We start from the raw sequence: 14,207 nt of genomic DNA on the forward strand, positions 1-14,207 counted from the left end.
AAGTACACTGATGTTCACAAAGTACTGACTCCATCTGCATGGCAAATGTCATATAAGCTTTGCTGCAGCCTTTGGGCACTCACACAAAACCACATAAGGGCAAAGCCAGAATTTGACTGCACTCCTCCACCCGAGGAGGAGCTTCATGCAATCTCTTCAAAGCCTCAGGCAGAGAAGAGCTTCACAGTGAAGAAATCTGAAGGCTAATAACCTCTGACAGGTTTTTGTCAATGGAGAGATTAACTGTCAGGATTCAAGTCGGGCGAAGTCCTGCCAGGGCTCCTCAGTGGACTTGAAGTGTAATTTGTATTTCCAGCTTCTAAACGTACTTGCCATTACCCTTGGAAAGCAGATGGGGTAATGTGTTGTTTCACTCTGTTAGGTCCCATTCACCACCGAGCTGAGTGAAGACCGATATGTGCACCCTGATTACCATGTCAGCACATGACACAATTACCCTGTCTTCGTCAAGCCTACTGCTGGGTGCCCCGCAGCACTCTGTGCCTCCCACCAGCTGCAGGGGCTGCATTTAAATACACAAGAGTGGCAAGAAATGCCCCAACCTCATCCCACCTTGCCTGCAGATACCAATCAAAGATTAATGAAACCCCAAGTGTTTGGTATCTCGTTCCACAAACGGGAAATAAAAAATTAACACCTGGTGAAACATGGTTTTCCAATAATCAGGGACTCCCTGGGAGGTATAAAGGCTATAACACAAAAGCCACAGGTTCCTGTTTTTTGGATTACTCTTGCTAGTAACTCCTGAAGAAAAACAATGTTTTTTACATAGATGTATGATTTTAAATGGCTCTTACCCTATGTCACTTTAACACCTCACAATCACTATTTGGATTTATCCACACAATTTTCGTTATAAGGAAGTGCTATAATATTCATTTGTAAATTGAAACAGAGAGACAAGGAGTCTGAGTTACTCACCAACAGGTTCAAGAGAGCACCAAATTACCTCCAAAGCTGCAGTCACAAATTCATAATAACAAGTGCTGTAACCCTTCCCTAACTTTCACATCTATAGCAATTTTCTGCTAAATACTAAACAAATTTGATCCTAAGCAGAAAACTAGGAGAGCAAGATATCCTGTCTTCCATAGCATGCATACACACAGGCAAGCTGTGAACTCACATGGCATTTTCTGTCCCATTTAAAACAGAGCTGAAGCAATCAGACTGCAATGATAAAACAAGTAGCATGAGGCTTCTAGAGACTCTCATAGTTCATCCTTGCAGTGTACTATACATGGGATGAAAAAGAAGCAGCCGCTGCTCACACCTCATAACACAACTGGTGCTACAATGAAACTCAATACTTTGCTAACTGGGCGCACGACTCATCATTTCTAAACAACACATACTTTCTCCTCTCTTTTGGAGCTGGCCAGAAACCTTCTGCAAAACATTTCCCCACATGCATCCGAGCCTAGAACAGAGCAGACATCCTAGGAAACAGGCTGATTTCACACCAAGAGCCCATGCAGAGTGCTGCAAGGGGGAGCAAGGCTGAAGGTGCCTTGCATCTTGGCAGCCAGGCTGCAGTCTGCCCTGCACTGCAGCCTGGGAGGGATGCTCCCCCAAAGGCATTCAGACACAAACTGTCAAGGCAATCCCAAAATAATTAAAATTTTTCCTTTTTTCAAACACATGCTGCACTGTGTGCTTATATATATTTTCTTCAAATAATAAAAAAAGCCTGTTCTAGTCTTGTAGTCATCACCCCCCTAAGGAGGAAAGTATTTTCCATCTATGTCTCACCTCTTTGGCTGAACAAGAAGAAAATGCAAAAATTGCCTTTCTACAGTGTTTACTTTGCACTTATAACACATGCAGCATTGGCAATTTGCAAGCCTACAGATTCTTGGCAAGAATAACAGATACCCCAGAGTAAGAAGCTTTCCAGTCTTCACAGGTGCATGGATACTCTAATTAGGACTCTTTCCTGATAAAGCATTAATATGTTAATTTGTTTCCTCCTAACTCTTAAGAATTTGTGAATTCAGCCTGTTGTGAAATGAGTGCTGGAAAGAATCAGCAGAAGAGAGATGAAGGCCAGCTCTTGAAGATTGTATTTGGAAACAGGAATTCTTTGGAACTTGAAGACCTGCCCTTTTCAGCTATTCTGCTGCTGTAAGAGCATACAATTTAATTGCTAAGTTCCTTGAAGAACCCTGAGATGCCAGGGTACAGAAAGATGGCTGAAAGTGAAAACCTTTCTTTTTAATTTTGAATACAGGCATTCAAATGACATTTATTTAGAACCAGCTCTTCATAGCTAAGTATTGCTTAGATGATGTATTTTAGGAATTAAAGTCAGCTGTTTATTGTCAGACATGAAAAAATACAGACCATTTCCTAAAATACCAGTATTTCAAAAGGTCAAATCACTATGTAGAAACAAAGACATACTCATGTCCATTTTAAACACCAAGCCGAAGGGATGCCAAGAAATCACTATTTTTGCTGCTAAGCTGCTTACAAGAACTAATACATTGATTCTTCTAAAAGTGCCGATATCTCAAAGCTGATGCCTAATAGCTCCTTGCTACTGGTGGTCTGAGAGATTCCACATAACGTGGATAAACAGATCCGGAAAATAGCTTTCCCACGTAACATCTGCCTTCCCACCAGAATTCTATTATAAACAAACAAAATAAATGGCTTAAATCCTTGAGCAAGCAGCAAGCACAGAAACATTCCAGTGCTGAAAGCAGAACATTCAAGAGTAGCGGGAGACCATACCGTGGCACCCCAGGGACTAAAGAGAGCCTTCATTTTCCCTGTTTAAGGAAAAAAATGAAACCCCAGAGAAATGGCCTCATGAGGATGAACACACAGAATGCAGTCAGAAGATTTTATTTCTTTCTTGGCTTTGATATGGGCTAGTTATGCAAGTTTGGACAAGATCTGCTGTCTCCTCAAGTTTTGCTAACTAGAGACTCTTGATAATACCTCTTCCTCCAAATTTCTACTTTATTGCAGTAACTCACAAAGGCAGATTCTGCCTCCTTGGCATGTTTGTCCAGGACCCAAACCAAAAGGACTCTCACTCATTTTTCAGTGTATCTGTCATGTAATACGCTAACATTTCATCTGCGTAAAAGACCATTCAAATTTCCATCAGGTCAAACGACAACACATTCTGTTTTCTCCACCAAAACAAGGCAGACACCTCATTCCTGTTCAGTAAAGGGTTTAAGACACTGATCAGGAAGAAAATTCTAAATCACAACTCAGCTGGAAGAGACAGTAATATTTGTTTAATCTCTTCTAAGTATCGTTGGAGATGCAATGACCAAGACAACTTTGATGACTGATTTTCTCTCCCTAGGGCTGAAAGCCTACATAACCACTTGGAGCCAGCTGCTACTACTGCTTTAAGCTTGTATCCGCCTTGCAAGGCCTTCTGTGCCCAAGGAGCTTTAAGATTGGCTTAAGAAGACGCCTGAAATGCCTGTGGACCCTTGCAGCTGAGAGGTTGCAAAAACCTCACAGAGAGCCCAGGGAAAGGTCCCCAAACACCTCTGCAGCCAGGATGCACAAGCACTGCCGTGAAATCTGATACGCAGGGAAAGGGAGCACAGGCCAACTCAAGGACGGGAGCTTTTAGAAGACCACTAGTAGAGCTTATGGGAGAATATTTCACACCATGGGATCAAGCATATTAAAAAAGCTATTTTTCCTCCTTGCAAAGTTAGTCTTGAAATACCCTAAGGGCCCAGAAGAGAGATTACAGCTGCAGAAGCCAGGGAACATTACTGACAGCAGTTGAGGCTGCACCACAGGAGCTGCAGAGCTGGAGCTACTGTAATAGTCTGCTCCATGTCTTTAAAAGCTTTTCTGGATCTGTGGCACCCTCTGCAAAGCAACCTTCTGCAGAGCTTGAAACCATTATCTACATAGGTTTGCTGCAAACCTTCTGGAAATGTACTCTACATAACTTTTGTCAGCTCTATTAAAAAACAAACCCACTGCTCTTACCCAGGGTAGCCTACAATGGTCCAGAAAAATTGCTGCTGCACACAAGTCACTCCTGCTGTAAAATGCCCAGCTGCTAATGTATGCTGCAAGTGTGCTAAATTCCTAGAGTCCAATAATGTTGCTCTATTTATTTATTTTATAAGCGTTAGAGCACAGAAATAGAAAACAAAGAAATTCCAGTACAATAAGACTGCTAGTGTGAAGACTGATTCTTCCCGTTCCAATTTTAATAAAGCAGATATGCATAATGCATATCTCTTTAGGACTGATTATGCTTGAGTGTACTGGGTTCCTATGGCTCTGAAGAGTTTCAGATCACGCCATTAAAACAATTCCTTGAAATGAAAGACATTAAAATAAGATCAAAGAGAAGCGTGACTAGATTTTACTGGAACAAATCCAGAACCAAGGCTTGAGCACCACTGTTTGCTTTCAGTGGGAGAGTTGGAGGCGAAGGGCTGCGTTTTGTGTTTGTGGGGTATTTTAATATGACATATGCAAAATTGTATTTCTAATACAGTGCTCATTTCCATTTGTATTTGCCTGAAGTACTGTGGTTCTGGATCTTGCCAGCTCATAAGCACATGTGCCGCTGCATGCTCAGAGTAACTGAGGCCAAGGAGACGGCAGACACAGTGGAAGCGTGTATTTACATGTTGTTTTCTCAACTGCCTCAAACTCAAACAGAATCTGGCAAATTTAACACCACAATGTTACTCCATAATGAAGTTTCTCATTTTAATAAGTATTAGCAACTAGATGAGTACCTTATTAAAATATCATCTCTTATTTGAACAATCATGCTGTGTGCTCAAATTTGTTTTTCATTGTGGTTGGCCACAATAAAATAGCTAAATGCACCCTGCTTCTGCTCCATTGTGTTTTTTCAGGTTGGAAACACTCACAAAGTTGCAAGAGACTACATCTGAAAAGAATGAGGAAAAGAGCGACATCAAAAAAGTAAAACCATCTTAGAACATTATTACTATTTCTGGGGCTTTGATTTTCTCTATTACTGTCTATCACAATGGATGTGTTTGTATTGTTTGGTGGAGAGGGATGGGCTGGGTACTTGCAAAACACAAACAAAGTAGGATTTCATCCTGCAGGGTTTGGCTGCACTGTTTCATGACAGCACGTACAAAATAAACTCTACCTGTGATCCAAGCCATGCAGCTGCACTTTGCATTCAGCCAATGCCTCGTGCTTCAGTGAGCCTGTAGCACGAGCTGGGCCTCCGGGTACCATCTGCAAGCAACTGTGCAGGCACAGCCCCAGAAACCCGAAGAGCAATGATCACATGGATAGAACCGTAACTAAGAAAGTTTGATTCCCTTGAACAGGAGCTACTGTGTGGATTTTCCCATATCTAGTAAGGGTCAGACACAAACAGCATCTCATGGCACTAGTCTTTATTTAGCAAAAGAAACTTCTGTGCTTTGAGTCCTCTTATTGGTCTTTCCCACAAATACAGCATCTCTCCAGAGCTTCTGATCAGCTCTAAAGAGGCTGCAGTAATCAGAGAGATGCTACATATGAGATCTGTTTCTACACCCCCCACTGAAAGGGAAGTCAATACTAAAAATTTACTTCTCCAAAGGCTAGTCTGTAGTAAACTGAAAATACAAACCAGACTCATAATTAGTCTCTCCCTCTCTCCTCCCTTCCCTCCTTAACACTACTGAATATTTTTCACTGTAGTTTGGAGTCCTTCCTAATTATGTTCGTATGAGTGAAGAAATACAATACTGGATTTCTGAACAAACACAGACTATTCCTCATGATGATTAAAACTCTCTCACCCAAGACCATCCTCTCAGACACAGCATTTTCGCCCCAGAAATGTAGTGGACAAAGTCTGTACATTGTAATAGAAAAACAAAACAAAACAATCCTAGAAAGCCATTATATGTGCTTAATGCAGTTATTAAACTGATGATAGGCAGCCTTGTAAAACCTGGACAAGACAATAAAGACTGTAAAGAAAACTACCTAGAAGAGCACTGGATGAGTTCCTGAAATTTGAGGGGAAGAGGAGAGGAAGGATTGGGAATTAAACAAAAGGAGAAACTGAGGCAACAGTATCCACAGTTGAAGCAAAACCATCTTATTGCTAGAGGAGACGGAATCCAGCACTAATCTGTATCACAGTCACGTACCAAATATGTCGATGGCTACTATAATGACTCCAGAAACAAAGCTCAAACAGGTAACACAAAGGCAGAAGTGCACATCTATATCCCAAAGCAAACAATTATGACACACACAACCTATGTCAAAAAGGATAACACCAGCACTGAAATGTTCTTCAATGTGGGCTTGACCCTGCAAGTCAGTGTGCAAACAGCAGCAGTCTGAACAAGCTACGGGTAACCCGCACCGGCCAGGATCAAGCCCTTAATGACACTGAACCTGGTTTAGATCCGAGCCCCAGAGTAAAAGCGGAGCATTTGCCAGAGAAAGACACCGACACGGCAAGTTGAAGTGAGTACTTAAGGGGGCACGTGTGCACAGATTATCGAGTTTCTCTTCTCAGTTTCTCGAGGGCACAGAAATCTCTGCTCAGTGAATATTGCAGCTAACCTCACGATCATTATGACAGACTTCAATGTTGTTATTAATGAAGCAGATTAATCACCTCAGCCATCTGCCTCTCTGACTACACTCAGATGTTTTTACCAAAACAAACCAATTCCTACACAGGATGCAGTTCCAGATGAAACCTGTAAAGTAAGCGATGACGAAGTCAACCCAAAGCAGACAAGAGAAATTTTAAAGACAGCATTTAAATACCCCAGAACATCAGTGCTTGCTCACTTTTGAAGATAAAGACTTGCTTTTGTAAGCAAACAGTAGCTGGAGATTGGATAGTGCCTGTGCCAAGAAACCATTGGTGAAAACATCAGCGAGAACACTCATTCCAAAATGGTTCGTTATTTCTGTACAAATAAAATACTGTGGGGGGATGCCTCCTGCCATGCTGCAGCCAAGGCTGAACTATGTTCTTCAGGGTGAAAATCATGTTTTTACAGTACATGGACACTTTTGCTTCTATTTCTGTTACTTGCCAGTCTTTCATTAATCTTCCTTTTGTGTTTTTATTTCATATAAACATGCACTGAAACCATGAGTAAATGCCCAAAATCTCATCATCACCTTAGTGAAGATATACACAGCATTCTGGGGCAGAGCCAACACTGCAACAGTTCCTGGGGCCTTATGGGAGAAGTTTCCTACACCTCTCTTTTTCAAAGTGTCACATCAGAGGCAAAAAAGAAAACAGTCTGTAGGGAAGAAGACCCCTACACATGGCCCATAACACACACACAATTTTCTGTGATCCTTATTAATGTTTTCTTACTCCTCTATGCAGATATTGCATACGGCCCTACAAATAACTGCCTCAAACACTGTGTTCAGCACCGTGGGAGCTGTACAAAAAGGAAAGGAAACAAAGCACTGCATTGAGATAAGTAACTTTCCTCCCACAAAGCACTTCAAGGTACAAGTAACCAATCTGCTGACTGTGAACATCTTTACTCCTGACTCTGGGCAAGTTATAAAGTTTGTTTTACCAGAGTGGGCTGATGCGAAGGGCCAGAGGACCAACAGCATTTCTCTCTAGATAGTAAGCAAAGCAAGATTTACAGGGAGGCAGAATACTTCTTCTTAGATCACAAGCTATCACAAGGAATATGTGCCTTGGGCACACAAGCTCTTCTTCACATCTGAAGGAGAAGCAGCAGGCTTCAAGGTCCTAGCCTGTGGCAGGTGCAAACAAATTTTTTCTACAACTAAGGAAAACCAGCAGGCTTAAAGGTCCTAGCCTGTGGCAGCTGCAACAATATTTTTACTACAACTCAGTAGCTTCCCTCAGAGGGAAACTGTTGAGGCACTGCTGGGAAAATCGCTCAAATTGATGCAGGCAACCCCCAAGGGAGGAAGAGAAGGAGATCTGAGGAAACTCAGGTCCCCTGGGCTCCCATCACAGGCAGATGGATGGCTGCTCTGCTCTGGCTCTCAAATCATCCTGCCTTTAAGTCACCACACCTGCCACTCCTCAAACTCCCAAAAGAAGATCAGCAGTTCAGACTGGACAAGTACATGCATTGAAGTACAAGAGAGCAGGGTCGGGTCTGGTGAGGAACAGACTCTTCTGCATGTTGTTGCAGGAGCAGCAAAGACACAGACCTGCTACCGACAGGCACGCATGCCTGTCATGCCTAGCATGCAGCTAGGATGTACCCAAAACCAGAGGCAACCACCACCCTCTTCAAAACCCAACAAAGGGCTCAATCTGGCCTGAAAAACAACATACTGAAGACCACCATGACTATGCTGACATCAGAAGGTAATGAAACGGAGAATAAAATTGAACTTCAACAATCACTCAATCATATTACAATGAAGACTTTTCCAGCATGCTGCATTTACATTTCCCAATACCACAAAACTCCGTTCTTCACAATGGCAACAGAGTTACATGAAGGCATGGTCACACAAGGCCCACACAGATCAAGACAGTTGCTCTCGTTCACATAGTTCTGTCGCCTATCCTCTTCTTCCAAATGTAGCATTTGGAATACCAGGTATGAGCACAGCAGGAACAAAGCCACTATGCTTGATAGCAATTCAGTAAACTCTTAAATACTGTAAGGTAGCTGAAAAAGGGGTGAATCAATAATATAGACAGACATAGTGGAGTAAACTCAAGTCAGAAACAAGACGACTACCCCTAAAATGAGAAAATAATAGAGATCAACAGGAAGCAGCTCAGTCTGTGAAACAAGCACACCACAATAGCCACACCACTAGAAGGCAGCCACAAGGATGCTACCTCAAACAGCTAGCATAGAAATATTACACTGGAATGCCAAATATTTCACGTTTCAGTAATAAAATGACGTGTTCAGTATCATAAAACTGTTCCTGCTCAAAGCAGCCAACAAACTCCACACACAGAAAATACAAATTAAACGCTGACATCAGAGAAACATTCTGTTTTGTAGTAAGAACAAAAAGCAAACAATCACTTTGTTGTAAGGAACAAAATGTTGACCTCTGCAAATTTTGGAAGGCTTCAAGAAACAACATAACTGTGGGAAAAAATGTGCAGGGCAGCAGAATTAAGTGGTATCTGGCCTCTAAAGGCTGACTCCCATGAGCCTACGCAGCATCACTCCCCTCTTGACTCCTCACACCTCCCGTGCCACTTCCACACGCCTCACAAAACAAGCAGCCCTGTAGAAAAGTAAGTTTCAGACTGATACATATACTACAATTTATCCCAAATCTCTACCATTTCTGAGTCACTGGAAAAATAATTGCTGAGCTGGATTGGCTGAGCATATTTCAGACAATTAAAAAATAATGATAATAATTTTTAAAAAGTTCAGGGAGGGAGCTCAACAGAATGAGTCAAAATTCGTCAGTGACATACTAAGTGTATTTTATGAATGTATTTGAAGTTTTCCATGCGTCCTCTAGGTCACACATCTTAACCGCACAAACTGCTCCCTGGAACCTTCAAATAATCAACGTTGTGTTTCTTTCTACTTGCTAACCACATTGCCCATGAGCCACATTTTACTGTGTAAAGTTCAAGACAAACTCTCACAGGCTTTTGTTACTGATATTGACAGAAAAGAACTTTTGAAAAAAGAGTAATGCAAATTCTGTAAATGAAAAGTTTAAGAGTTGCAAAAAGAATATCATAAACAATCATAGCTTTTTAACGAGACTTTTCTTGGTCAAATGTACCGCAGATGTTTCCAGACATGACTAAACTCCAAGACTGCCATTTCCAATTAACACTTGCATGTTGACCAATGAGCCCTTCCCCACAAAGCCACTCAGCATGAGACTACTGCAGAATCTGATGGTCTTTAGTAGAATATTTGGCTCAAATCCAGCTCCACCAGCCTTCATGCTTATTTTTACAGGCACAGACTCCAGCTTTGCACTCTGGTATGCAACATAACACCCAAGTCCATTAAACTTTCCATCAAATGCACATAAAATTGAACAACAGGTAATCAAGCTGGAGTTTGTTCTCTGTTTGCTCCATGGCATGAAATGCAGTTAATTTTCTTGAAGGGCTTACAGTGACCATGTCCAGGACGGTACAAGGCAAGCATCAGGGGATCCAGATCTGAATGCTCTTGCAAGGGGAGCTCTTACGAAAAAGATCTTGAATTTCAAAGGGGTAAATGGCACTGGCACTAGTATTTCCAACATCAGGCATTCAGCGTCAAACATAACAACTGTGAAAGAGACTAGAAAAGACAAAAATTGTATTCTCTTCCAGTGGAATGAGCCCATTTATCTTGTCATCTTTGGCTACAGGGAGAGATTTGGCACTCTTCACTGATGGCTCAACCTGACTCTCACATTCACCCATTGAGACTGGCTAACACGGTTATGCAATCTCTGGCCACCTGAAGAGCAATTTCAAAGCTATTCATGTTACAGGCCTCATTCCTTGCAATGAACCCTTTTGAGGGTTGTAACTGCAATTCTGTTTTAAAACCAGCATATGTAGCACAGACACAGCCATCAGCCTGCAGAAAACTGCTTAGAAGCTGGTTTTGAGTAAGCCCTGGTTTACTGCTGTGGAAGCATTTCTATCCATTCATATGGCTTCAGTTTGACTTAGTTTTTTTAAAATTGGACTCAATTTTTGGTAATGCCTACAATGGAGCACTGACATGAGGGGTGAACGTAACCCCACAGCTGAGCCGTGAAAGGACAAATCCATTCCTACTGCCCTCTGAAAGGAACCTGCGAGGTCAACATGTGTACCTTCTTAGAGCTGAAGAAATCCGCAGCTTTGTCAGGCACCAACAGTAGCTCTTTAATAGTCCAATTTGGTTTCCCCAGGACAGCATGCAAACTACGGATTTTACTCAGTAAAGCAAATATTACTTCCAGATGTAACAAAGGTTTCATTGTGCTCATCTGAGTCTAAAAGCAAAAATGCAAAGTGTAGTTTTCATGAGTGAGGTTTGGGGAAAAGAGAGTGGGTGGCAATAAGAAGTGAGAGAAGAGTGTGTACTTGAAAATTAACGTGTGATTGTTACTGTGAGCACTGTTCCAACTGCCACTCTTTTAAAAGTTTTCTAAAATATGCAACAGTGGTATGAAATTTGCAGGGCAGCAGAACTCAACTGATACAGAAAGGATATTATTCCCTGAGCGACCAGGTAAATAAAACCATGCAGCACCACAAAGTTAGTAACAGCATGGGGCTCAGACATAAATATCTATTCTTTCCACCACTGATGTAGTGAATGTTTTAATACTTGCAAAGATGTGCAGCAGTTCCCCTTCATAGCATTGATTCACAAACAGTACTTGTAAAACCTTAAAAAAATAATCTATCAAAGAAGCCTGGAGATAAAAAGGGTACACGATAGTGCAACAAACTCAAGGGAATGATTCAGAAGAAAAACCCGAAACACTCAACAAAAAAGAAACACCAACACAAAAAAATCCTTTGGTTTTGGCAGCAGTTCACACTTCTCAACATTACATGTTTAAGTATTAGGTTTTCCCACCTGCAAGGCAAAGGATCCTACATTGCTAGAGAAAAGTGACACCTTGTATCACCTGCCAAATCACATAATACAGCTAATTACATTGCACCTCAGTGCCAGGCCCAGCTGAATCAGAAACTGGGGGAAACACATGCTTCTCTGTCACTGTGTCAAAGAACTGTATGTTTGAACATGCTTGTCAGCTAGCATGTAATAGCAGATAAAATTAAAACGGATTACCCATTTGTCAAACTGATTTCTTTCAAGAAAAAGCCATCCAGTCTAAATTAAGCAGAAATATGTAATTAAGTACTTTTCAAGCCATAGTAGTTTACATAAAGAAAATAATCTTTAGAAATCCACTCCCATAGGATTTATAGCAATCCTTCTTAAGAGGCTGCATAGTCTAGGGTACCCTCACAGAATAGGTTTCTATCTTTAATACTTTAAATAAAACTCTCAAATATGACCCAAAGATCAGGCAAGGTAGCTCTGTCTTCTTCAATCTCTAAGCAAATAGTTCTTTTTCTTTCTCTTCTCCTTCATATCTTCTTGAGCTAAAGTAGAAAAAGATTATTTAGTATCACCCACTTTTACTGTAGGTGTTATGAATATAGAGTTAACCCTAAAACTGGTGTGAAACAGGTTAATTATACAAACCACTAACTGAAAAAACTTCTGAATCCCAGCAGAGGCAGCCACTGCTACTGTTGAGTATGGGGAACTTGCCAGAAGCAGGATGAAAAAGCAACAAAGAGAAGTCTGATATCTACCTGCCCGTATCAACCTCTAAGGATTATCAAGAGGGAACAGACTACATCTTCAAGAAACAAGGAAAATTCAAGACACAATTTTTTGGAAATGTAATTTCTCGAAAGTATCAGGCAGATATTTTTTTTTAACTCTCAAATGCGGATCATTTTGTTTTCTTCTCCAGTAGGTTTTAATGGATACTAAGAGTTCTTGTCTTACTGTAATTTTCTGATTAATTTGTCAGTCCAAACTTAAGGAGCAAGTAGGTAGTGGCAACACAATAGCTGGTTCAACTGTATATTGACAAGTAAATGCCTACAGAAAAGGGAACAGGCACAGTTGAGTAGGAAAATTACTCCAGAAAAAAGAAGTGGCAGACAATGAATAGCAGAGGTGCAAAAGCACAGGCTACAACTGAGGGATAGAAGCAGCAAACAAAAATAATACAGATCCTCCCATACTGGAGGATGGGGAAAGTATAATGAAACCATGAAGGTTCAAATGCTTAGCAAGAAGGAAAAACAGTCACGCTAAAAATTAAAAGGGGGGAAGGCTAAGTTATGATTAAGTACAGAAGACATCTATTTGATTGCAATAAGCTGCAGACACAATTGCTGGGGATCATAGCTCTACTTTGGCTTAAATAGTTCAGCTTTACTCTTAAAAGGCCTATCTTTCACCAGCGGTCTTGGAAAGTCTCTACAAATCGTTAAGTTCACACAGTCTCAGCAGTACAACAGATACAATACTGCACACATTTTAACAGAAAGTGGAACAAAGAGATGAAGCAGGAAATTAAAAACTTAACTGGAATCACAACTTGCCTCTTCATTCCCGGTCTGTGTCAACTGTCACTTCACAATATCTCTCATATTAAGATTAATATTCCTGAAGATTTTTATTATTTCCACATATATCCAAGCTCACTGTTTCTAGTTTAAAATCCAACCATTCTAATAAACAAAACTTTTTTGCAAATTAAAGATAGCAGACAACATTTAAGGTAGCCCTAACATATTCCAAGCACATGCGGTTTGCACATCAACCTGCTTTAACATCCTGGAAGTGCCTTCCCTGGAAGTGAATTATTTGTAATTGCAACGTCCTCTCACAACAGGAGCATCAAAGTTATCGTCATCATCAGCTCTGGAAATGCTTTTTATGTAAATCATAAGTCCATCACATTGCGCAACAGGGAAAAAGGAAAAAATATCCCAGACAGAAAAGATCAAATGCAAACAATGCAGTACAGGAAAGATTACAGCACAAGTAAGGTTTAAAATATCCCCAATACAATAGATTATGTTCAGGCATTCAATCTATGTATATCCTTATAAACAAACACATATTTGAAGAATGACAACATAGATCCTCATAGGATATTATTTGTTAACATATACTCACATATACTTCATCGTGATCAAAGCGCTTTTTCAGATTATTGATGAACGAATCTTCATTAAGCGGCTCTAAAAGAACCATATCTCCCACACCTATCATGTCATCTAAAAGTGAAGTCTTGACCTCCATTTTGGCCATTTTCTCCTGCAAAGAAGGAAATGAGAAAAAAAAAGAGTAAATTTAGCTCACAATTATTCTAAATATTCACAGGTATTATCCAGGAACACTATTTCAGGAACACAAGTTAAACATTCATCAAATGACACTGCATTAAAATATTTTTTCCAAGGAACATTCCCAAAGTCATTCTAGCTACTCGGGTAGTCCACACAATTCCCTAAAATTTACTGCTAACTGTAAACAATGCCTCTGTTGCACTATACACTAAATATGACACTGCAAGAAAAAGGAATTAAGATTTCAGTGGGCACCAGATTTTTTTGAACAATTTCCACACAGTGTTCAAGTGTACACAAACCCGGGTTTCATCAAAAGCTTCATCAATATCTCCAGTGTATCAAA

General features: G+C 40.7%; 1 protein-coding gene across 1 annotated transcript in view; it reads right to left on the reverse strand.

Annotated features, from left to right (window-relative positions):
- The window catches only part of MYO1B (myosin IB), a gene marked incomplete at its 3' end in the record, with an annotated part of 86,562 nt that extends 72,737 nt beyond the window's left edge, over positions 1-13,825 (reverse strand). Inside the window, exon 1 of the mRNA XM_010179409.1 lies at positions 13,689-13,825. Within this exon, the coding sequence (XP_010177711.1) occupies positions 13,689-13,823 (135 nt within the window). The remainder of the gene's footprint in view (positions 1-13,688) is intronic.
- Between the last annotated feature and the right edge of the window lie 382 nt (positions 13,826-14,207).

The sequence above is a fragment of the Mesitornis unicolor genome, unplaced genomic scaffold, assembly GCF_000695765.1.
Source record: "Mesitornis unicolor isolate BGI_N332 unplaced genomic scaffold, ASM69576v1 scaffold2032, whole genome shotgun sequence".
Lineage (NCBI taxonomy): Eukaryota > Metazoa > Chordata > Aves > Mesitornithiformes > Mesitornithidae > Mesitornis > Mesitornis unicolor.